This window comes from Osmerus mordax, chromosome 21 (assembly GCF_038355195.1).
Source record: "Osmerus mordax isolate fOsmMor3 chromosome 21, fOsmMor3.pri, whole genome shotgun sequence".
Taxonomy (NCBI): Eukaryota; Metazoa; Chordata; class Actinopteri; order Osmeriformes; family Osmeridae; genus Osmerus; species Osmerus mordax.
This window is the reverse complement of record NC_090070.1, coordinates 5564647-5588791: the sequence shown is the minus strand read 5'-3', so window position 1 is coordinate 5588791 and position 24145 is coordinate 5564647. Positions and strand designations below refer to the sequence as shown.

General features: G+C 46.0%; 2 protein-coding genes across 4 annotated transcripts; one reads left to right on the top strand and one right to left on the bottom strand.

The window, feature by feature from the left end:
- The first annotated feature begins 438 nt into the window (after positions 1 to 438).
- Positions 439 to 11105, top strand: LOC136965480 (UTP--glucose-1-phosphate uridylyltransferase-like). Of its 2 annotated transcripts, none has more exons than XM_067259648.1 (10): positions 439 to 618; positions 2082 to 2197; positions 3721 to 3828; positions 7568 to 7753; positions 7969 to 8102; positions 8346 to 8643; positions 9687 to 9884; positions 10132 to 10374; positions 10465 to 10569; positions 10681 to 11105. In XM_067259648.1, exons 2-10 carry the CDS (start codon positions 2099 to 2101, stop codon positions 10786 to 10788), a joined length of 1479 nt encoding a protein of 492 aa, XP_067115749.1. In that variant the 5' UTR covers positions 439 to 618; positions 2082 to 2098; the 3' UTR covers positions 10789 to 11105. The 2 variants fall into 2 exon arrangements, with proteins under 2 accessions (XP_067115749.1, XP_067115748.1); XM_067259647.1 differs by lacking the exon at positions 439 to 618 and adding an exon at positions 1265 to 1355.
- A 2225-nt stretch (positions 11106 to 13330) lies between these two features.
- Positions 13331 to 24132, bottom strand: vps54 (VPS54 subunit of GARP complex). Of its 2 annotated transcripts, none has more exons than XM_067259699.1 (23): positions 24007 to 24132; positions 22550 to 22723; positions 21953 to 22194; positions 21565 to 21649; positions 21367 to 21401; positions 20920 to 21051; positions 20254 to 20639; positions 19736 to 19862; positions 19115 to 19222; positions 18907 to 18962; positions 18497 to 18593; positions 17921 to 18315; positions 17586 to 17715; positions 17056 to 17237; positions 16848 to 16960; positions 16661 to 16724; positions 16429 to 16534; positions 16213 to 16300; positions 15717 to 15838; positions 15516 to 15596; positions 14022 to 14129; positions 13831 to 13925; positions 13331 to 13623 (listed from the first exon to the last, which is right to left on the bottom strand). In XM_067259699.1, the coding sequence occupies exons 2-23, from the start codon at positions 22695 to 22697 to the stop codon at positions 13518 to 13520; spliced, it is 3006 nt and encodes a 1001-aa protein (XP_067115800.1). In that variant the 5' UTR covers positions 22698 to 22723; positions 24007 to 24132; the 3' UTR covers positions 13331 to 13517. The 2 variants fall into 2 exon arrangements, with proteins under 2 accessions (XP_067115800.1, XP_067115799.1); XM_067259698.1 differs by having other exon boundaries at positions 22546 to 22723; positions 24007 to 24126.
- Between the last annotated feature and the right edge of the window lie 13 nt (positions 24133 to 24145).

Below are 24145 nucleotides of genomic sequence, written 5' to 3'. Positions count from 1 at the left end.
AGATGTTTGCTGTGCATTAAATACACAATCGTAGTTAGGCTTGAACTTCCAACCACAGGTCATGTGCGGTGATATGTCACCACACGGGGGCAATGTTAAGTAAACATAATAATGGGCAACAAGTAGCGAACAGTTTGAAGACAACCCAAGCCTGTAATGTCTGCAAATAAATTAATACTCTATTATTTTAGAGTCATTACATTGATGAGATGACAATTTTATCTTTACAGCTTTGAAAAAAAATTCAAAATAATTTTGGAGACTTGAATGACCGACTCTAGCTCCACCCACCTGAATTACATTCTGATTGGACAAAACAGGGTTTTACATTATTTGATTGGTTAACACGATTACCAATCCATGCTGTCTCTCACCGGCATGTCAAAAATCCAAGTACGACATTTCCGTGTTTAATTGTGCGTATAAATGCTTGCCATAACCTCTAGAAGTGGTCCAAGGAGCCTGTGTAAAAGATAAAAATACGAACGAGAAAACCGAGGAAATCGCACTTTTTAAATTATTAATTTGTCTGACAAGAGTACTGTCTGAAAACAAACTCGGTAAAGTAACCAAGCACCTTGTCCTTGGAGTTTTTGAGGATATCAGTAATTGTGTAAGGTGGGTAGCCAATGCAATTTAACGGCCGCTGACATGCGAAGTGTAAGTTGCTTGAGAACGTGCTTCTTGTGGAAATATGCTGGCATGTAAAGGAAAGTTGTTAAAAGCAACATATTCTGGCCTGATAGCCCACGCCACATTATCTTGCAGAGAACAGCATGGCAACCCATTGCACCTTGTGTGTTGAATGTACTGTCTAAGTATGGCCGAGACTGCAGCCCCTTTGACAATGAAGATAGTCAACATGGAACTATCCAACGACCGAACAGCATTGTCATTAAGGGGTGGGTCATTTTCACGTAGGCTATGCAACAGTGCTGTGGAACCCCATGAAATCGTCAAATCCAGTTTATGCCCTTATATTTGTGACGTGTCGGGGGGGCGTGCTTTATAAATAAAATATGTATTTATATGATTACCTCCTCTTGCCTCCTGCTTTCCAAATAATACCGACCAAACAGCGCATACTGCATACCAATTGGCAAGACTTTGCATAGGTGCATCAGTCCACCTCTAGAAGACGTGGGCAAACGTTACATTTCTGCAACTGGTGGAGTGACGAATTGTTTCGTGGACTACTTATTTCTGGGCATCTCATTCGGAATGATTTGCTCTATTCCCAATATTAGACTGTAATACGAAGATTGGCAGGACTTTTTTGTGTGCTGTTTTTTACGAGAAACCATTTACTGCTAATATTTTATCTTAATATCCCAAGATGTCACTTACCGCCGCTGGTAAGTTCTATTGGGTAGTGTTATTTATGCATTATAAGAATAACTATTCAATTTTTATGTTTTTGGTAAACAGACGCATAACAATTGATTGTATTAGACATATACAGAAAAAGTTATTTAATTCAGACTTTGCTATGATTTAGTTTCCAGCTTTTTTCATCCTTTGTGTCGTGAGATGAATACTGATTGTGTTCTCACTGTCACACAACACCATGATTGGCAATTTGATGGAAATTGCATTTAATCCACACAAAGCTGTCAAGTGCTTGCTTGTATTCTGTAATCAAGTTTACTGTTATTGTGTTGAGTAGGCCTTTGAGTCAGTGGGTGAATATTTAAGTCAACTTTTAAGTCCAGAAATGGCACAAAGAAAATAGTTTGTTGGTTTCTTAAAAGAATGTGTGAAATGAAAAACATCTTCAAGGACTCAAGTAGATTCTTAAAGGGATGCAAAATACAGCACAGACATAATCACATAGTGGAGATGACAATTTAAGTAATTTAAAACATGTTTTATTCATGCTTTGCATTTACACACTATAAACAGACTCTAAAACGTCCTCCTAAATGAAACAAAAAGCTATTAAGATAGATTGAGTAAACACACAACTGATAACGTCTTTCTCCTGTCCTGTTTCTCACGTTGGTAAGCTAAATGAAATCCTTCCCATTTTCTCCCACTTTTTTCCTCTCACGTTCACCTCTCACCTCCCTCCCTCACGACAGATCTCAGTAAAGGAGCCATGTCCGAGTTCCAGGAGCAGATGCGTCAACAGCTGGAGAGCTCCATGCACAAGGAGCTGGAGAAGCTAGGGGCCACCACCAAGGGTGCCGAGGCAGAGGTGGGCTAGTCTGGGGCCTCTTACGACTCAGAAAACTTTATTGTTCAATCACATTAACATGTGACCGAAGAGGGCTGTCTTTGATGAGAGCTCAGTAGACGGCGTGAAAGAAAGGACAGGGTTGGGCTAGAAGAGTTTGTGGCGATAGCGGAGAGAGAAGATTTAGTGGAGTCAGGTGGCTGAGCGGTTAGGGAATCGGGCTAGCAATCTGAAGGTTGCCAGTTTGATTCCTGACCGTGCCAAATGAAGTTGTGTCCTTGGGCAAGGCACTTCACCTTACTTGCCTCGGGGGGAATGTCCCTATACTTACTGTAAGTCGCTCTGGATAAGAGCGTCTGCTAAATGACAAACTGTAAATGTAGTGCTACAATGTAGTGTTTTGGGGGTGGGCTCGGTTGGGTATGTGTAGCACTCAGTGTCTGCTAAAAGGGAGGACGTGCTCTGGTCCCTGGAATGTACCCTTGAGAAGGTGAATGACCAATGGGTCTCTTCATGGGTCTCTCTCATACTTACAGACATTTCGATTTCTCAACTTGGACTCTGCCTTGCTGTTGCGTCCCCCCCCAGCTGTTTGTCTTGTTACCCCATCGTGTTTATTCTGCACAGTAGGTTTTCAGTTACATCCATACCTTTCTCACTGCTGTCAAAAAGCAATAGGATCTTTCCCACTTTGCGAGCCGTACTCCAATTACCAATCCAATAAGTGCTATTTACAAACACCTCATTTGTTTGAATGGAACAAACTTATAATCTGCCTCTGGAAGCAGTTAAGCGGCTGTATTTAGGTTGCTGATGCATGCAACAAAGAAGAAAACAGCAGCATCAATCAAAGGTTTGAGCCAGCCATTTCTCTGCAGAAGGTGTGGGTAGTTGACTCCCACTTGAATGTCACCCTGCAGAGTAAAAGCAATTAAAAGTTAGGCTTCTATCTCTCTCTCTGTAGATGTGGAGTAGTAGTAGTAGGGGGGGGGGGGGGGGCTGTGCAATTAAACACATGATGGAGCCCCGAGGCCACAGGAACAGGTAGAGCACATCAACTGGGTAGGAGTGCTAATCATTATCCTGGCGGTGTTTTCCAATGCTGTGGAGTGCAACGCACAGCAAAGCCATTAAATGGAGGTCGAACGAAGGGTGGTGGCAGTAGTTTTGATTCTGGGAGTGGGCAGGAGAAGATTAAAGGCCAGACGGTTGCATGAAAACAGACACGCTCAGTTACAGACAGGATACAGGAGACGGTGAACATCATTATGAGATTATTTAGTCTGGTTCCACAGTTATTTCCCAAGTTGGCCCTTTTAAAATGTATTAAGCCACACTGTCACACAACTTTTTTTTAAAGGCATTTTTAATGATGTTTTGACTTCAGTCACTGTTTTGTCTTGTACTAGGCTGTGTTGTTTATCAGGACTCTTCCTAGGCACCAAATCCTAAAGACGTGCAATAAGGAGGCCATGTCTATTTAAAGGGGCTTGGAATGTGTGTTGTCTATACTCTAAACTGATCTTTTGACCGTTCTGTTACAGATATCCAAAAAGGACTTTGAGGGTTTCAGAAACCTCTTCCACAGATTCCTCCAGGCAAAGGGACCCTCAGTCGACTGGGCCAAGATCCACAGACCCCCAGAGGGTTCGGTGAGTCACTTCACACCAAATACCATAACATACAAACAATCTATGCCGTTAATCATCCTACGACATGAGTGTCTCAGGTCATACTAGCGCGAGGAAGTTTCAACACTTGATTCTAACCTTAAGGTTTATCCTTGTGCAAGGGATGAATCATCATAGCTCATCCAAGGAGAACACAGTTTAGAGAAATTGTTTTAGGTCACATACTTCACTCTGTCTTTATCTGTATGAGACAGTATGTCATTGCGTCTCTGGGCCAAATGGCTCTGTTCTTAGTCAGCCCGCCCCCCTCCCTCCCCACTCCCCAGCTGAGCAGATGGGGAACAGTGCGGTGTCTTTGAGCCAGTTGAGATAGACAGGTCAGAGGGGCTGTCCAGGGAGTAGTCATGTGACACTCGACAGGGGGTGAGGGCTGGGGGGGTACTGTGGTCCTGTCTGCCTGGAGAGAGACCTGGACAGAGAGCCCAGTGTTGGTTTCCCTTTTCTGGGCAGGCAGCCAGAATAGGCCCCACTGATCCCCCCCCCCCCCCCCTTCCCCCCCTATCAGCCCCCAGCTGAGTGGACCATGTGAGTTGGAAACAAACTCTGAGCGTGATGGTGAGACAAAAGAGAGTTATGCTGTTAGGATGTGATGATTGGTGCATGTGGTGAAAATTGGCATAGCTAAGAGGGTCAGGGTGGCTGTTTCAAGCTTCAGTGTCAAAGGACACACAGTAGCACTGATAGCGGTTTGCGCTAGTGCGTGCCATTTGAAACAGTATGGGTTTGAGGGAAAGGACGTGTAGCAGAGGAATGAACCAGCTACCCTGAAGTCTGATGACAAATCGACATCTTTCCCAATACCAAAAAGCCTCAGATATCCAGTTCAAAGATGTATTAAGGATGGCCTGAGGCCCACAGTAGGCTATGTACTGTATGTGGGTCTATGTATGTATGGACACTTGTTCTGTGCCAGTTTGTTTGTAACCCCCATGAGCCTGTAACAGGGATAGAAAGCAGGACCTCTAAGTCAGAACCAATCTAGGTAACCAGATACAAGAACAGAGTGTATAAAGACTGTGCCGAGCCATTCATCACGTGATTGACATTTCACTACCTCTAAGTCTCATCCCCCCCCCCCATACACCATTTCTACCCCATGGTTCCCAAAATACCCAGCACACGGAAGGTTAACCCTATGAATAGCCTGATCCCCCCCCAGCATTGGAACGCCAGACTTGAGGGTGTGGGAGTTGGGTTTGGCTGACATTTGTATTCTCTGGTAGCATGCACTACAACCTTACACACAAGTGTCTTACACTGCTGGGGGCGTCTGCAACCTAACAGTGCCATCGTGAACATGGGTCAGTTAGATTTGGGTTCACAAGTTTGGAGATTGCGAACCTTATCTTGAACGTCTGGACAGGATATTATTGCTTATAAGAAGTTACCTTGTTGCTTATCATTGAGTTCCAAGCAGTCTTAGTCTGTTTGGAGCAGTGCTTTTTTTTTTCTCATGGCCGCCTTCGTTGTTAAGCCTTTATTGTAGCCTTTGTTGTTATATTGAATGGCTTTGATAAATGTAGTCTCAATATACAGATAATAAGACTCAAAAACGTTAAGTGTGATGCAAGAGTGCTGACTGCAATGAAACCACACTCTCTAGTCCAGCATATAATTAATGTTTGGAAAAAAGTCTGTATTTTTAGGCTATTTAATACTTTTTGTTAATTATTTACCTCACAGCTACTTTGGCTAAAACACTGCTGTGCTCCAATCAAATCAACATTTATTTGTATAGCCCTTTTTACACGCAAGCATGTCACAGAGGGCTTACAAAATACAAAAAACCTGATCCCTCTCAATGTCACAAATGGTAACTGAATGTACACTCTGCTTCTTCAATTAATCTCTACATATTCCAATCTCTACATATTCCAATCTTGACTACGTATCAAGTACAGGGAGTTGTGAGGTTGTCGATATCTCTGTTATGATGTTGCCAGGAAACACACAGAGGAGGAAAATAATGTTACACCTATTTTTAAATACCAACCAATCACCTTGTAACTGGTACAAATGAACAAAATCATGTTCTATATATCATGATTTCCTTTGGTCCACTTTAAGAAGGCTTTGGGCTTATTGCAAGTAGTAACAGAGTTCAGGTGTTTGATCACGTATTCAGAAGAAATGAAACTCCCAGAGGATGACAAAGGCTCCCAGGAAGCCATTCCCTACAGCTATATCAACCAAGGGAATCCTTTTGGTACTTCACTTGATTTTAATCAAATACTTTTTTATGGAATATGTAGAGATGAATTGAAGAAGCCGAGTGTACATTCAGTTACCATTTGTGACATTGAGAGGGATCAGGTTTTTTGTATTTTATACTTATGAAAAGGTGTGAGCCAGGAGGAAGATCAGGTCGGCCTGTTACCATGCCAACTCTGACATAACGCAACTCCCTCCAACAGCCCGGCACGTGTTGAAAGTGTATGCGTGCGCTTGTTCACACATTTATCTGCATGTGATAAGGTTGGTAAACGGGAAGGAGTTACAGGAAGAGGGTGGGGAGGGATGAAACAAGGCAGTGAAGGGGTCAACGTCTGAGAGGCAGAGGCATTGTGTGTTTCTCCTATGACTGGATGCAGAAAGAGGTACGGTTGTGAATGTGAAACGCACACAGGCTATATTCACCCCTGTCTCGCTTTGTCCCCCATTTCAAAAATCTGTCAGTCTTTCATTAGTTGGCTGCTCAGAACTAGAAAAGGCCAAATGTTTCAATGTCCCTTCTCCTTGTCCCAGGGTGACCCCCCTAAAGGGACCTCCCTATTCCAGCTGTACGCTGTGAAGACTGGGAATTCTGGCAGCTGTATAAACTTGAAATACTTGTTTTCCCATTAAGGGAGAAAATTCATGTTTATCTGTATGATGTGTTCTTTCACAAAGGTCCTTTTGTTATATTGTATTCACAGATGCTAATGATAAACCTTACATAACACATAGGCCTTTAAAGAAGTGTTCTTGAGAGACCAATATTTTTCATTTTATTTCAACGTATTCACTAACTCAGCTAGCTATTTAACGACGTAAGCATGGGAAAACAGACTTGCATAAGAGTTGCCTGAACAGACTCACATTTGTCTTTTCTGTTATTTAGCCAAACACTACAACAACAAATACTACTACTACTACTACTGCTACTACTATTATAAAGTCTACTTTGATACAATGGACATAGCTGTACGTCCAAAACACATTACTTGAGCCTTGTGTTGCAGCCTCTCTCTTACTCGAGAAGTGATTCAGGGGGCTTTAGTCTCCCAGTAAAAAACTGTGCTTAATTCCACAAGCTCTTGGTTTAGACAGCTGTCGCCATGGCTGCACTGCGTAGCAATGCTGCATAATAGAGTCAGGTGCCAGTGTGTCCCCAACCCTTCCCCCATCCCCACACACACACGCACACACGCACAAACCCTATTCAGAACTAACTTTGGTGCCCTCTATTTAATTCCAGCATGCACAAAGACATGGACTCATGCTAGATGTTTTTCTGTTTTACTAACAGAAGTATCACAATTTGAGCCCAGTGTCCTAATCAAGGTTAGCATAACCACTTAAATAATACACTTAAAATTCTCAAACCCCAATCACTGAAACAGGATATTCCCCCCTCGTGCTTTGGTGAATCATGAAAACTGTCAAATGTTTTTCCTTTTTGCCAACATTTCAACAAAACAAAACGTCTTCCCTCGTCCAGATCCAGCCCTATGAAGATATCAAATCCAAGGGTTTGCCAGACAGCGTGGCGGCCAGTCTTAACAAGCTGGTGGTGGTCAAGCTCAATGGAGGCTTGGGGACCAGCATGGGATGCAAGGGCCCCAAGAGTCTCATCAGCGTCCGCAACGAGAACACCTTCCTGGACCTCACCGTCCAGCAGATTGAGGTACGCCCGAAACCTGAGAGAGCAGCACCCCATCCTATCTCCGATGCCAACATCTGCTCATGAGTAGTGCGCTCAAAAAGGCATCCCAAATCACTCAGATTGACCCTTGAATCTTCACTTCCTGCGTAAGCGTATTGATGTATTGCAGCTAAATGATTCAATGACGCGTTAAGTTCTGTATCTCTGTATCCGGTCTCCCTCTTGCTGCGTCTCAGCACTTGAACAAGACCTTCAACACTGAAGTGCCTTTGGTCCTGATGAACTCCTTCAACACAGACGAGGACACCAAGAAGATCCTGCAGAAATACGCACATCACAGGGTGAAGATCCACACCTTCAATCAGAGCAGGTGACGTGTATACATCCACAAACATACATGTACATAGATATACACACATCTGTGTGTATATTCGAATATGGCCCATTCATTTGTTTGGGTGTTTGAGACCAACATTATGCTCTACTACTATACACTTTCTTATAAATCTCCCCAAATGCATAATCTTTATTGTAATATCTCTGACTACTCTTTCTTCATTGACACGTGCCCCCTTCCCTTCAAACCTTGCCCTCTCTACTGCCTGCCCTGCAGGTATCCCCGCATCAACAAGGAGTCCCTGTTGCCCATCGCCAGAGATATGAGCATGACCGGGGAGAACAGCGAGGCCTGGTACCCTCCAGGTCATGGCGACATCTACGCTAGCTTCTACAACTCCGGCCTGCTGGACAAGCTCATAGCGGAGGGCAAGGAGTACATCTTTGTGTCCAACATCGACAACCTGGGGGCCACGGTAGACCTGTTCATCCTCAACCACCTGATGAGCCAGCCAGCCGACAAGCGCTGCGAGTTCGTCATGGAGGTCACGGACAAGACCAGGGCCGATGTCAAGGTGATTGGGAGGGGGGAGGGTGGGGGGGTAGATCTACCGTAGGAACTAGGGTCGACCGATTATCGCTGCCGTTATTAAGCATTTTTATGGTTATCGGTCATTTTCAAAACCGATTCAGCTTTGCTTCTTGCACCACAACCTGGTGCTGCTGGATTGGGACTACTAATTGTTACCCATTTTATTAGCTTATAAAACTTCAGGGAACTATTACATTTATTTTCCATTATTTGTTCATTTGTTGCTTGTTGTGGTTTAAATGTACTTCTTTAAGTTTTACAGAATGCTGCTGGATGCTCCCTGCATTTTTTATGTTGTTGTTATTATTATTAATATTGTTATTATGAACAGTTCTCAGAATTAAAGATATTGTTAAAATAATTTAAAGAGAGTCTTTGTCAGACACCTTTTTATTCTTAATCTTGACATTAATTTTCATTTTTACACTAGACATATATATCGGTTCAAAATATCGGTTATCGGTCTACTTGATCTGTAATAATCGGTATTGGCATCGGTCCTGAAAAACGCATATCGGTCGACCCCAAGTAGGAACTACAGGTGTTTAACCCTTCGTGTTATCTTCGAGTCATTGTGACCCTTCAGTCATTGTGACCCATCGTCGTGTTGCGACAACTTTACCTAATACAAAAATAAAGTGAAGCATTTTCTTTTAACCGTCGGGCTGTCTCAGACCCGCCCACAGCGCGAATAAATTGCTTTTAATAATTTGCAATTTGTTTTTGTATTGGGTAAAGTTAACGCAACACAACGATGGGTCGTTCGGGTCATTGTGACCCGAAGGCAGCACAAGGGTTAAAAGACGCTGGGAGACAAACCATTAAAGGATAACAGTTAAGAATGAGGGATACCGATAAGTGACTAGGGAAGTCACTTTAGGAAAATCAAGTTAACGCTCTTGAATACATACCTGCAGATGTTTCGATTTCAATTTGAACTCTGTGGGAGCAGTCGGCGGAGCTCGTGCAGAGGGTAAAAGAGTATGTTTGTTTCAATGTCTTTTGTCATCCCTTCGTACCACACAGGGCGGTACTCTTACCCAGTATGACGGCAAGCTGAGACTCCTTGAGATCTCCCAGGTGCCCAAGGCCCACGTGGACGAGTTCAAATCGGTCACTAAGTTCAAGATCTTCAACACCAACAACCTGTGGATCTCACTGAATGCCATCAAGAGGCTGCACGAGCAGAACGCCATGGACATGGAGATCATCGTCAACCCCAAGGTGAGAGGGGACAAATATATTTGAGTCTTTTCAACAACCGCAGTGGCAAAGACTGACGATAGATGTTAGTTTAAATACAGTGAAGTAAAAGCCTGTTGTTTCTTGTTCCATTGTATTCCATTGCAACAAAGAGGTAATCCTAGCATATCTCAGTTAGCCCAGATGCCCATTAACTTCATTGCGCTTACATCACACGTCTGACTAGCCCTCCGAAAAAACTGTGATATGATGGCATCCTCCTGTTCAGACACTAGACGGAGGCCTGAATGTGATCCAGCTGGAGACTGCCGTTGGCGCCGCCATCAAGAGCTTCGACAACGCCCTGGGCGTCAACGTACCCCGCAGCCGTTTCCTGCCCGTCAAGACCTCCTCCGACCTGCTCCTGGTCATGTCCAACCTCTACAGCCTCGATGCCGGCTCGCTCACCATGAGCAAGAAGAGAGAGTTCCCCAGCACGCCCCACGTCAAACTGGGCAGCTCCTTCACCAAGGTAGCCTTCGCTACGGGTACCCGGATATGGGTTGCGCACAGTGATCGGTCGTGTGCAAGTTTCGATGTTTACTTTGTTATTTTATGCTAGGTCCACGACTACCTGACCAGATTTGAGAGCATCCCCGACATGCTGGAACTGGACCATCTCACAGTGTCGGGAGACGTCACCTTTGGAAAGCAAGTCTCTCTCAAGGTAAAGATTGTCTCCCGGTTCACCGTGAGTAAGGTGGGATATATCTGTGTAAAACTGTGATAGTGTCGTCATTTACAAAACCGATTTATTGAATGTCTTTAACTCTCACAGGGCACGGTTATCATCATTGCCAATCATGGAGATAGGATTGATATTCCTGCCGGAGCATTGCTGGAAAACAAGATTGTATCTGGCAACCTGCGCATCCTTGATCACTGAGGTCTTAAGAACCTTTTCACACACACACACAAGACTCATGGCTAAGGACAAGCTTGTTTGTAACAAATGCAAGGACTGTTACAGAAAGAGACCTACAGATTTGAAAGAATTATCAGTGTTTGACACAATTATCCTACAGTCTCGGCCCATTAAAGGGGACTGGTTCTTGCTCTCTAATGCTGTGATTGGGTACAACATCACACGCAACACTTCTAAGGCTGTTACATGGTTGTGTGATTCAGTTCTGAGCTTCAAAGTTTTACTCACCACTTTGTCTCCAATTATAATAAAAGTGAATGTGATTCATTTTAATATTCTGTATTTGTAATCCTACATTTTTAAGCGCGCCTCAACAACATAATACATGTACTTCAACATGAATGACGCTAGAAACAATGTATATTCTGGATATGGTAATTATGTTGTGTTAGTGGTTAGGCGATCATGTGCCTAATTCTGAACAGGTGCAATCTAATTGCATGTGTGAGGACAAGCTGGACTTCGAAAGACCCTCTTCAGATTAAACATTTGGTATGTATCATTGCTTTTATTTGAAGCAAAAAATGTGTCCATCTTCAGTGGAACACATTCTTGCTTGTCTTGCGGAACAGAATGTAAGCAGTCATCTATATTTTGTTCTACTTGCAAACTGATTAAAATAGTCAAACATGAAGTCAAATATTGCGAAAGTGCACCTTATCAAGCTTGATGAGTTGTAAATTATAATTTACTGAAGGAAATTTAGATCAGTGTTGTTTTTACAGGTTACGAAAACTCCAGAAGCTTTACAGTCAATCATTGATCATTGACAATGATAAGTGGTCAGATTACTGGTCTTATTGGAATTGGGCAATGTTGTAAAATGCAGTCATTGCGCCTATTTTGTAAATAGATCACTCCCATCAGTTGAACCTTCATAACCCTGTTAACTGGCCGCATGTTGAAATTTGGCGATGACACATTGATATTAAACTCATGTTACCAATGTAGCAAACCGATCATGTATGAAGCCATACTACTATCAGACTGTACAGTTTTAAGTAAAACCATAGCCTATAGTTTATGTAAAATTATCTGTGGTAACTTACTCCAGTGAGAACTGTTCTTCCCCTATGTGGTCTTTAGGGTTTGTAAGTTTTCTCAAAAGGAAAACAAATGGCCTCAGCCCAAATTTCTTGCACAAACAATAGCACAAGGCTACTATTACCTGTTACAGCTGCACTGTAGCTATATACTGTAGGCCTACTTAACTTACCAATGTTCCACCGTGTTCTAAAATATGAGGCAGGCTAAAGCTTGTCAGCTATGGAATAAGTTCAGACAACAGATGGACAAGAACGACAGCTGAGAAAATAGGCCAATCCTAAAGTAGTTCCATGTTTCATATTTTATTCAGAAATGATTCTGGGATTCAAGACATTTGTAGTTCTCAGGCATGCTCTCAGAATTGTTTGTCACTCGCTTTGTAATGCATCTCTTACCGGAGCAGCAATGAGGGCCCACCAGTCATTCACACTTTCTCACGCACGCACACAGGAACATTAGGCACTCAAAACAAACAGTACACTGTTGTAAAGAAGTCAGATGTGTAGTCTTTGATATTTATCAAAAGTAGGCACTTTTGAAGAAGACAGCAGTTAGTTGGTGGTGCTTTTTTTTTTATACCCTTGGATCCTCTTGCATGAGGTGTCAATGCTAACAGTGCAGGGGCAGGCAGTTCAGAAAACAGGATACTATTTGGGATGGAGCTTTGCTACTTAGAAAAGACGAACCAAAAAGTCCATGCATACAATTAACATTAAGGAATCACTATTGTTGTCACTTGAATACAAATTCAATTTATAGAATTCACAGCCAATTTTCATGCTTGATGTAGCTCAAGCATCCAGCTTTGTCGGAGTTATACTGTGTATATATATTATATTTTGAATTGTTCATGATGACTAATTCAATTATTTAATCAAGAGCGACTGCTTGATTTGCTGTGAATTGAGCAATTAAGTGGAAAGATCAATGTAAATCAACTAAGGACAGGTACTTTAAGAGATACTTAGTCAACTTTGATAATATGCTACTTTCTCTAAAGCGATTAAGTAGTGAGAGCCTTGTCAAGTAGAATCTTGACTACAACCATTTTAAAATGAGTTTCTATTCACACGTCTGAATCCCATTTAAGGAGTGGCCACGTATTTCATTTTTGTTGCCGAGTGCTACAAGGACATCCACAGTTTACTGCTGTTGACAAAAAAAATTAAAAAGAAATCTGGTGAGTGTCTTGCCAGCTTCCCCATTGACAGTAAATCATAATTTATTCATCTGTAATAATAAATCATCTAGTTGGATTGCACACAGTGAGATGAGGTGACAGCAGTTTAAAAGGAGGCACTGATGCATCCCAGGTCTCTCAGCCCCAGAGACAGTCTGCGAGGAGCCCACAAGCTGTGCACATCTCTGGGTTTGGTCCCACAACGTCGCAGGGCGGTCTAGTTCTAGTTCTGCTAGTTCTCCCTGTCCCCCACCCACCAACCTCACCCACCCCCAGACAGCGCCCTCTACAGGTGGCCTGCAGCCAGTGAGGTCCGTGGTCCTAAGGCAGGCGAGGATGACCAGGAGGGTGAGCTACTGGTACAGATTCTTTTCGCCTGAGGAGCTGTGTCCCTCCAAGGTGGGCGTGGTGGTGGTGGTTGGGGCGGGTTCATCATGTCGCACGCGCGCGCGGCAGAAAGCCATCACCTCTTCTGTTCCCAGATCTCTGCCATGCTCAAGTCCAGCTTCTCGAGTGTCCTCAGGGCCTGAACGTTCTCGGTGTAAAAGGCGATGTCCACGCCCACCAGCCTAGAGGAGGAGGAGACAGCGGGCGCTCAGTATGGTCGTTCAATGTCTGACGACAAAGCAAGATCACAAGATCTTGCTTTGTCTCGAGAAAGTATGTCTTCGATAAGACATGAATTACACTTAAACCTTTTGGCCCTAGTATGGAGGAGTCACTTGACAAGCACAGTGACCCCCCTTCCTCGCAAGTCTTACAATAACAGTACTCACCCCTGTTGTGGACCACCGTCGTTCACCACCCCGAGGCGAGCCAGCTGCCGCTTGAGGTGCATTTTAAAACTGGCGTTGATCCTCAGGAACAACATCTGTGCAAAGCAGACGCGCAAGTGATTAGGCGTTGCGGTGTTGCGTGTCGAACGCTTTTCCCCTACAGAGGGTACGACTCGGCGAATCTCCACTACCTGTGTTTGTTCCTCGGGCAGAAGCTCATAGATGGCCTCGTGCATTTTGGCCATTTGTTTGCAGACGTTGCGAAAGCAAACAGACGGCATGGGGGCCTTGACTTCATACTGTCAGGAGATAAAAATGTCAATATTCATACCGACAAACATGTAAAGTCAACGGTAAATATGTCGATATCACAATGGTCCGGTGAGTAGAACAGTGTATAGATTTCAATATCACTATTGATATATATCAGCTGAACCTCGCCAAAACAGAACTTCTCATCATCCCGGCTAAACCCTCCATCTCCCACGATCTCTCAATCACCCTGGGATCTGCGACGGTGACCCCTTCATCCTCTGCCAGGAACCTTGGGGTTACCATGGACGACGAGCTCTCCCTCACGGCCCACATTGCTGCAGTCTCCCGGTCGTGTAGATTCACCTTCTACAACATCCGGAAGATCAGGAGATACCCGTCTGAGCACTCCACCCAGCTGCTAGTCCAAGCACTTGTCCTCTCCAAGTTGGACTATTGCAACTCGCTGCTCGCTGGTCTCCCAGCATGTGCAACCCGCCCTCTTCAGAGGATTCAGAACGCAGCGGCCCGCCTGGTCTACAATCTACCCAGACGCTCCCATGTTACCCCGCTCCTCATCTCTCTCCACTGGCTACCTATCATGGCCCGTATCAGATTCAAGACCCTGGTACTGACCTTCCGAGCAGTGAACGGGACTGCACCCGTCTACATCAAGTCTCTCCTGCAGCCTTACACCCCCACCCGCCACCTACGGTCTTCTTCAGACAACCGCCTGGTGGTCCCACCGCTCAAGACCGCCCGGTCCCAACACAAGTGCTTCTCCTGTCTGGCCCCCCAGTGGTGGAATCAACTCCCCACCTCCATCAGAGACACTGACTGTCTCTCCACCTTCAAGAAAAGGCTCAAGACGCACTTGTTCCGGGAGTACAACGGTACTTAGGAATGGTTCGCTTGACCCGATGTTAGTTTCCTCAAGGATCACAATGACTCTTGCTTAGAGACTTGTTGCTCTTGTGGTTAGTGGTAACTGATTTAAATTTTTGTACTCGCTGTGATATATTGTTTTTATTATTGTTGCTTGCTCTTTCCACAGGTACACTTGCACTTATAGCGGTTCATGTTGTTTAATTGTAACTTGTTTAACTACATGCTCTTATGGTTCTTCCCTTTGGCACTTACTTTGGTTGTTCACAATGTGTGCTTCATGTTTTGGCTACTCGCAATGTTTTTGTGGCTATCTTGTTGTTATGATCAGTGAGCTATGCACTTTGTAAAGCTCTCTCTTGGAAGTCGCTTTGGATAAAAGCGTCTGCTAAATGAATAAATGTAAATGTAAATAAATGTAAAGCTCTCTCTTGGAAGTCGCTTTGGATAAAAGCGTCTGCTAAATGAATAAATGTAAATGTGATATTATATCACAATATTAAGTGTCAATATCACAATAGTCCACGTAGCACAGTGTCTTAACTTACCCTTGATAGCACCTTCTCAAACAAGCTATCCATGATTGCCACCAGCTTGGCAGAGATCTCTGCTGTGTGATCGTTGTAATCCTGCCCGAAAGAGTAAAACAACCATTCAATTTCAGACCGAAGATACACTCCCTGAAATCCCAGACCTCTCCCACCTAACCAGGCTGGCATGTTTCCTGGCTGTTGGGACTGCAGCCCCACCTTGGTGATGTGGTCGAAGTGCCTGAGGACGCTGTACTGTTTGGGCTGCAGCTTGGTTTCGAAGTGGGCTCTGATGACTGGAATGTAGTGGACCACCAGCTGCAGGCAGCGGGATGCCAGTGCTGAGGAGAGACGCACACAGGAGGGACTTAAACCTAAGGCCTAAGAAGTGGGGTGCTACCACTGTCAAAGTTCAGGGTCAGTGTTTATCCATGTGTCTAGGCACTGAGCCGGCTGGTGTTGCCAGCCTGATCGAATAACTTGCTCATTTGCAGACCTAGGTGATTTGAAATGGACTCACTCGGTGGGTGGAACAAACACATGATCAGAATCTCTGCTTTCTGAATCGGAAGATTCTTTTTTGTTGCAGCTCTGGTGTGGATGCTCCTCAGCTTGGCCGCTACTGTAACCGTCCTTCGGAATCTGCACTCACATGTATTGTATTGTGTGTGGGTGTGTGGCGGTGATAACACAGTACAGCGTGTGGGTTCCTTACCCAGGTTTTTAGTGGTGATCGTCTTGAGCCCCACCACCTGCAGCGCTCCCGCCCCCAGGACCAGCTGGCAGCTCCGGGAGTTGAAGTGCTGCCACAGACGGCAAACCACCGCAGTCAGCACTCTCATTGCGGCTACGTCATGCTACATTTTCGTGGTGGACTTGACAACCGTGGCTTACAGACAGGCCTGCAGCCCGCGGTCGAGTAGCATCTCACCTTTAGGAGATCTGAGAGACGGGTTAGCATATCTGTGGCGATGGAAGGGATGTCGTTGACGCACTGACAGTACTCCAGAAAGATCCGGATCAGCAGCAACACAGTCCTGGGGGGGCGGGCAGAGGTCAAAAGAGACTTATTGGAGGAACATGACCGTTAAAAACAGCAATGATCATGACTTTTCCGTCGGCCGATTGCAAATAAGTCGAGTCCCAGCTACAGACGGACTCACCCAACGACGGCATACTTCTGACCGTCAATGTGTAAGTATTCACTTGGCTTCCTGTCTTCTGAGGCTGGGGAGGGCGAGGACACAGATTAAAAGCTAGTTTGGTCGTTTTCCCGCTCTGATCGCTTCAAACCCCCCCTTCCAAGCCAGACTGGAAGCCAGTATGACGCGACAGGGACTCCACGCGTACCTATGGGCTTGCGCTCCGGTAGTGTTATCCTGCCGTCGGAGATGGAGTTCACCAGGTCCTGGAACTCTGCCGGGACCTCGGCCTGCTTCCACCTCTCGTTATCCAGCAGCAGACTGAGAATGACACACACACACACACAGTGAGCTTAGTGCAGAAGCCAAAGCGGTTTTCTGGTCCCGTTTCTCCGCGGTCGTAAACCTTCCATCACCTGAGCTTGGTCTTGCGCTCCTCGTGGAAGCGGTGGACGAAGCGGTTGGCCTGACTCTGCAGCGCGCCGCGCAAGGACATGCTGCGCCGGCAGCACAGCTCCTCCGTGTCCCTCACGAAGCCCTCCACCGCCCGGGACAGGCACACAAACTCGGCCGAGCTCAGGCGCTCCAGAGAGCCGTCCTAGAGAGAGAGAGGGGGGGGGAGAGAAAGAGGAAGGAAGGAGAGAGAGATGGGACGGAAGGTGCAGACTAAACACTTGAGTGCTTCAAAACTAAGTCAACAAAAACATGTTTTCGAGAATTATCTGCAGCTGAGAGCAAGTTTACGCCTGTCCATCTGATTTACAAAGCAAATGGTGTGGAAACCTGACTCTTTCCTGACCACTGAATGAAAAACTATTTTCCAAGCAGGACAATTAGGGATTGGAACCGACCCTAAAACACGGTCAAAGACTCAGCTGACGGTAGGTCAAAGTGCACTGGCCCGTGCTGGATGTGTGTTTGTACCGTCCCCAGTGGTAAGACCTACCTTCGCTCTGGCCATGAGGACCTTGACACAGCGGTCGTGGCTGACGTCGGAGGCGGTGTAGAGCAGTTCCTGGATGTTATTGGCTATCCTGCCTAGCTCCAGGTCTGTAGGCATCATCTCCTCGTTAGACCTGGAAGGTGAGGGAAGACGATCATGTTTAAGTAGGCTAAATAATAAAAAGCCAGACATTTTCTGGCAGTGAGTATTACAAAGCATTCAGGCACTACATAATGTTGACCTTGGAACATACGTTACAGGGACCATTAGTGTGGTCAAATCAGTGTGGTCAAAGTCAGGTCAGTGGCACTGCAACTTGAGTGTTTGAGTAGACCTACGTGACTCCAGCGCCCCCTCCTGGAGGGTAGCTGGGATCCCTGCTGGAGGAGGACTCTGTGGTCCCAGAGGCCGAGTCACTACCGCACGCATCCGTACGAGAGTGGCCCTGCTGGGACCTGGGCCCCACGGCGGAGCTCTGCTCCTGGGACCTGGGCCCCACGGCGGAGCTCTGCTCCTGGCCCACGGTGGCCGGCGACTGCTGGGCGTGGTTGAGGGCGTCGCTGATGAACATGCCCTCGTGGGTGAGGTAGGCCAGCTCCGCCTCCCCCGGAAGGAGCTGCCCCGGGGCCCCCGGGGCCTCCGCCGTCCCCCCCGCCCCCCTTTCCAGCAGACGGCTCTTCTGATTACTGTCCAGCACCTCCAGGACCACGTTCCTGATCACACTCAGCGTCGCCTGCCAGCCAACACACAGGGGACACATCACTAGGTTCAAATAGATGCAAAAGACTAGCACAAATTCAGCATTAGTTACATATTTAAGATGATTTTATGATCGGTGGAGCCATTTGTGTGTCGCACTGCATTCCAGACGGGTCACTTGCAGGCTATCGGAATGAAATAAAGTGGATGTGCACCTTGATTCTTTTCAAGAAGAGGATGAAGTTCTCAAAAACGCTCTGCAGCAACTCAAACCACTGAGGGAACGTCATGAGGCGCATCTGGTCAGCCAGCCTGGGGAAAACCAGCGCGTTCACACGTTACAAATTCACAAAAGGTTTTCCTGAGCACATGCATGGAAGCCGGAACACTATCAAGTCTAACCACTCTGCACAATGGGAGAGTGACAAACGAAAGCCATTCCAGCCTGTTTTCTTTTTCCACCCGTACAAAAATCAAAAGGTTTTACTTTCCTTTAGGGAGGATTTTTCAGAAATGGTATGCCATTGTTCGGTCACACCTTAAGAGTCTGAGTGGAGCCATTTCTTACAGCTTGTGCATTCATGAAAATAGTAAGGGACGCCAAGGGGCAAATGTTTGTACTCACTTGTTGACAATTTCAGAGTCAATTTCTTCAATATGAGACACTGAGTCGATAACACACTGTGAAATTAGAGGGTAGGCGTTTGAAACACTGCTCAAATAATGTTTTCAATAAAAATAATAGCTACGCAATACACTTTCTACTGTTTACTTTCCGTCATTTTCCATATGTGAAGCCAAAATATTTCGTAGAACAAGCTGTGCTTTCTCACCTGAGTGACAATGCTCTTGGCTGCCAGTATCATCTCTTCGCTGTATATGTCAAGAAAATCCAGCTTCCGCTGCCTCAGCAAGCCAAATACCAGAGATTCCAGCCTGTCCTGTATCAGTACCGTGAGCACAGACAAAAACACACACACACACAGACAAAAAGATTAGTTGTGAATACTGCAACATCTGCTAAATTAAATAGCTGAAGTGGGTTCGAAAAAGCCATAAGGAATGATTCTACTAGTAATTTGGGCAAGATCTTGGAGTAACTTTGTGGTTGAATCCATTTAAAAACAATCAAGTGCAATTTGGAAATTAGTTGATCGATACATTGATTTCTCCACTAAATTATTTCTAATGGCAACCATGAATCATCCGTCATCGTTTGGAACTCATGGATTTACTCCTAAACCCCAAGGCGACTGTTTCAACAACCCACCTTTACAGAGACAACGTTTTTGTTTTGCACCTGTGACAAACACAACATCCTTTTGGTGCTTTGACAACGGCCACTTGCTCACGTTTAAAAAGGTTGAAACAAAAATTTTGAATTGCAAGGGCAGGGCAACTCCATCTTGGCTCATGCGCGTCTGATCTAGAGCACAGTCAGGGCGTCGGCTTACCTTCTCCAGGACTTGTCCCTCCTCCTCCAGGCTGCGGCTGAGGTCACTCCTGGAGTACATGCTGAAGTCCTCGATCATCATCTTGTCAATCAGCTTCTCCAGTTCACACAGCTGGGAGCCCAGGTGTCTGTGTGTGTATGTGTGTGTGTAGGGAGGGGGTTAGAACATACATTAGAGAGAGTAGAAGAGACACTAGCAACACAGACAGAAATGCAAACAAGAGGACAACCGAAAGGAACTCCACCTTCAGGTCAAAACCAAACACATCCAACTCCTGTTGAAATGTGGCCAAGTGAGGGGGGCTGGAACTTGGTACACTTAAATGAAGCTTAAAAGATGCTGTCATATTGAAATATCCGTCATAGTAGTCAGACAAAAACAAATAACTGTAGGTGTCGATCCATGTCTGAACTTGTCCCCCTACGGAGATGACCCTATTGCAGAATGACCCTGACGGGGGCCTGTCCCAGCCCCAAGCCCCTCCCCCAGGTCCGCAGCCCCTCCCCCAGGCGACCGACCTGAAGCTGTGGATCCCCTGCAGCTCCTGCTGCAGGACCTCCTTGGTGGTGGCGATGAGCTCCAGGGCCCCCACAAACTCCGAGGTGGACAGCAGCAGCTGCACTGTGGGTTGGGTCTGGTGCACGGCGGCCATCAGCTTCAGCTTGTTGTGCAGCCTGACGTGGTTGGCCCGGGAGAGCGCCTGGCGCAGGGCGCTCAGCGGGCCCTGGCACATGAGGCGGTGGACGGCGGCGGTGCGCTGGCGGAGCGCCGCCGCCGAGCGCTGAGTCTCCTGCAGGCGGTCCTGCAGCTCGTGCTGGGAGGACATGGCGTGGAAGAAGGCTTCCGAGCGCAGCGAGATCTGGCGCGCGATGCTCACCTCGACCACGTCCAGGTAGTGGCTCAGCTGGAAGGGAAAGGGGAGGAAGAGAGAGAGAGAGACAGATTGTGAGTGAGTCAGTGAGTGAATGTGAATGAGAGATAATGAGAGGGGACAAAGGGACACAAGACAGGCGGATAGGAGGAGCGAAATTCACATCAGAACTGCTCAGCAGCTCTGTACTACCTCGGATAAGTACTCCAACATGGCTGCATGTTCTACACCAGATACTATGGTGTACATATAACATCAATGGGCCTTTCGGTTATGAAACTCGTTTCCCAGAAGGCGAGATAAGCAAGCCCACCTTTTCCTGAAGTAACCGCGACGACGCCATGTCGCGGCTGTTCTTCCCGCCGGCACTGTTGAAGTGCGACCACGGCAGGACGGCGTTGAAGGTTGAGGGGTCGCCCAGCGCAAAATCGGGCTTCATGAAGATCTGGGGTTCACCGAGGGTGTGGGTAAATAATACAGAAACGGAATGACATCACATGACACATCGTGAACGAGTAATGAGTGAAAAGCCATTTTGGAAGGCATCAATCACGTTATTATTCAAGGCCCGTTCATTAAGGTTAGGTAATCGTCAAAACCTTGCTGCAAATACAGACTAAATCACATAATCTAAGGGCGTAGCTGCCGATGTAAAGGGCGAGATATCCGTCATTTTCCCAAATCAAACAAGCGGTGAGGCGCAGGGTTGGCGAAAGGTCTGGCAAATGTTGACATTGAATGTGACAAAAGGGACATTTACCTTAGGAACTTGCTCCAGCTCCGTTCTTGATTTGTCTACAGGGTGGAAGGGGGGAGGGGGGTTGTTGAATCAAGTCATTTCAGTGCATGGGACAAAACCTGATCCCATGCAGACAGCCATGACTCAGCATACGAGCAGAGATGGATTTTGTGGTGTGTTGGTGCGGCAGGGGCAGAGGCGCTGTTCAATAATGCATACCATGGTTGTTTGTGACGCTCGGGACTGCGTCAACGTCATCCTTGTTGGGACAGATGTTCCTGCATCGCTCATGGATTTTTTCCCTCTAAAGATTGGTCAAGATACAAAACAGTGGTTCACTTACGAGTGTGCCGTCAAAATAACAAACTATGAAATGCATTCTACATGTCATGAAAACCACAACGTTAATCTCAGGTTTTCCAAAAATATCAAAAACATAAGCTAACCAAGAAGGGAAGAATCCTGGCTTGAATAGTACAACGGTGAAAATTCCACGCATTTTCAACAGCAGTTACATTACAAGTCAATCTGTTGAGCAACGGATACCTGACTAGGCTGGACCGGTTCTGTCAAATCTACTGAATAATTAAACCTGCTGGCCTGTTACCTGAGCCGTTTCCTGAAGGTAGGGGCCAAAGTGCTCCTTGGTGATGTTGGGGAGGTAGAAGGAGGGCATGACCTCAGTCTCTGCAAAGTCCAGGCCCCATGTTTTGGTGAAGAAGTCGGACTCCCTCTTGGTCAACCGAGGGTCGTTTAGGGCGGCGGGGAGGTTGACCTTAGAGTTGTACACTGTCCAGCGGTCGTGCTCTGCCACCACCGACGGGCCCTCACACAGCCCCCGGGCCTCACCTGCAAGAGCATGTGGGAAATTCAAACATTTAAATTCAAATTCAAAACTTTGTCCTTCCCCATAGGGGTAGAAATGTGTCTTTAGACAGAGGCTCAAAGAAACAATACAAAACAAAGGTGAGCAACAATAATACATATTCTTTTATTTTATTTTATACAATGACGTAAGCGTCATGATAATCCACAACTGTTAACACACAGTACAGTAAATAACTTTTCTTCTCCACAAAAGCTGCTATTATATGGAAAGTTAAGTCAACAGACTTCACGTAAGATGCCCGGCTTTCTGGGCCAGTTTTCAGAGGTAACATTCTTCAAAGCAAGTGTTAAAACATAGCTTGGTCGGTCCACATACCCGTGGGCTCCTTGGGGCACACATCGGGGAGGGAGCGGACGGGCCGGTAGTGTCGCGAGGAGGGCTCCTTGTCCTTGCGGTAAATCCCGTCGTTGCCGCCACCGCCGCGGGGATGAGGCACTGGGGAGGAGCTGTGACTGGAGGCCATGTCATTGGGGCACCACTCCAGGGAGGCTAGCCGAGTGGTGGACAGGGGTCGAGTCAACGACCAAAAGCAAGGATTTCAGACCACACTTGGATGTTTACGTAAACACAACACTAGAATTAGGCTAGCTTTTAAAAGATCCTTGTCCACTGCTAGAATCCACAAATATTTTGTGGTAGGACAGATTTAAAACGGCTTGTTTCTCAAGTTAGCGTTTGATCAATGTATGCCTACACCCAGTTGAAGTTGAAGACTTCAGGCTAGAGGAAACTGAAAAAGAAGACACAAAGAGGTTCCTTCTGCTGCGTTCACTTGTCACAAACACTTTTGACGACGGAAGTGAAAGTGGCAAAAACATGTTTCATCAGTGCCGGGATAGGACACGCAGGTGTTAGAGGCACAGCTGTTTGTGTTAGTGTCTTAGAAGAGTAGATGTTATCTCGCTGTGTGCAGTACACAGTTTTGGGGACATTTACCTTGCCATTCGACAAGTTATTTTCCTGACAATTCAAACAAGGACTGTGGTTGCATGTCTGAAACACACATGGCCAAAAGACTGATCTGACTAAACAGTGCTGCAATTTAACTAAAACTATGATAAGCCTTAGTGTAGGAGTGAAGACCCTCAGTCTGTTGTGTAATCATTCTGAGGATTAGGATGATGGGTGGGCGGGCACCTTCTAAACATAGATCGAAATGGTACATAGTTAGGCAAAGGTCCATGCAATTGATCTGTTGATCAATGCTTTGTTGGTAAACTACCGAGCGTAGCAAGTCGACGAGTACACCATCATCACATCATAACCAAAGCTAGTTAGCCAAGTTAACTACCGTTACTACAAGTGCAGCTACCTTTAGCCTACTGTACTGTCAGTCCCAACCCAGGCAGTAATGTTGGGGTTGATGCAAAAGCACAAGGGATTATGCCACCAATCTTTTTCATAGTACAGACAGACAGTAGACAGTAACTACCCGTCAACGTTTTTCTAACTGGCAACCTACGCTAACAATACTAGCTCTAGCTAACGCAAACTCGAGGATCACTTCAATACGCCTGCGTTTGATGTAGCCTAGCAGTATTGTTATTAGCCAGCAAACAATTACCTAGCCTAGGTAAACTTGCAGTACGCGGCCTACACCAGCTGGTTACACGTAGACTGATTGACGCTAATGATGCTAACCTCAAGCTAGCCAACATTAGCTCACTAGCCATTGACAGCTACCAAAACAGAAACTGCAGCAGTGATAGCTCCGGCCTCTTCACCAGACCAACATATCAAGTCAAATATGTATGTATGTATTTATATAGTACCTGTTGTTTGAAACACAGGAGTTCTCGATACTCCAATCCACCATCACGGTAACATTGTGAACGAACAAGCAACAAAAATCTATCAAGCCACCGGTTCCATGCCCATAATGCACAGCGCAGGCCTTCTTCCTTGCGGTTG

Bases quoted from the DNA above. Each gene is read 5' to 3' on its own strand.
- LOC136965480 (XM_067259647.1), top strand. The intron at 2,198-3,720 runs GTGGGCTAGTCT...GTTCTGTTACAG, and splicing joins CCAAGGGTGCCGAGGCAGAG to ATATCCAAAAAGGACTTTGA. The intron at 10,375-10,464 runs GTAGCCTTCGCT...ATTTTATGCTAG, and splicing joins TGGGCAGCTCCTTCACCAAG to GTCCACGACTACCTGACCAG.
- vps54 (XM_067259698.1), bottom strand. From the start codon at position 22,702: ATGACATGGCCTCCAGTCACAGCTCCTCCCCAGTGCCTCATCCCCGCG. The intron at 22,195-22,545 runs GTGGACCGACCA...ATGCTCTTGCAG, and splicing joins CCCAAGGAGCCCACGGGTAT to GTGAGGCCCGGGGGCTGTGT. The intron at 16,725-16,847 runs GTACGCGTGGAG...CGCCCTCCCCAG, and splicing joins ACCGGAGCGCAAGCCCATAG to CCTCAGAAGACAGGAAGCCA.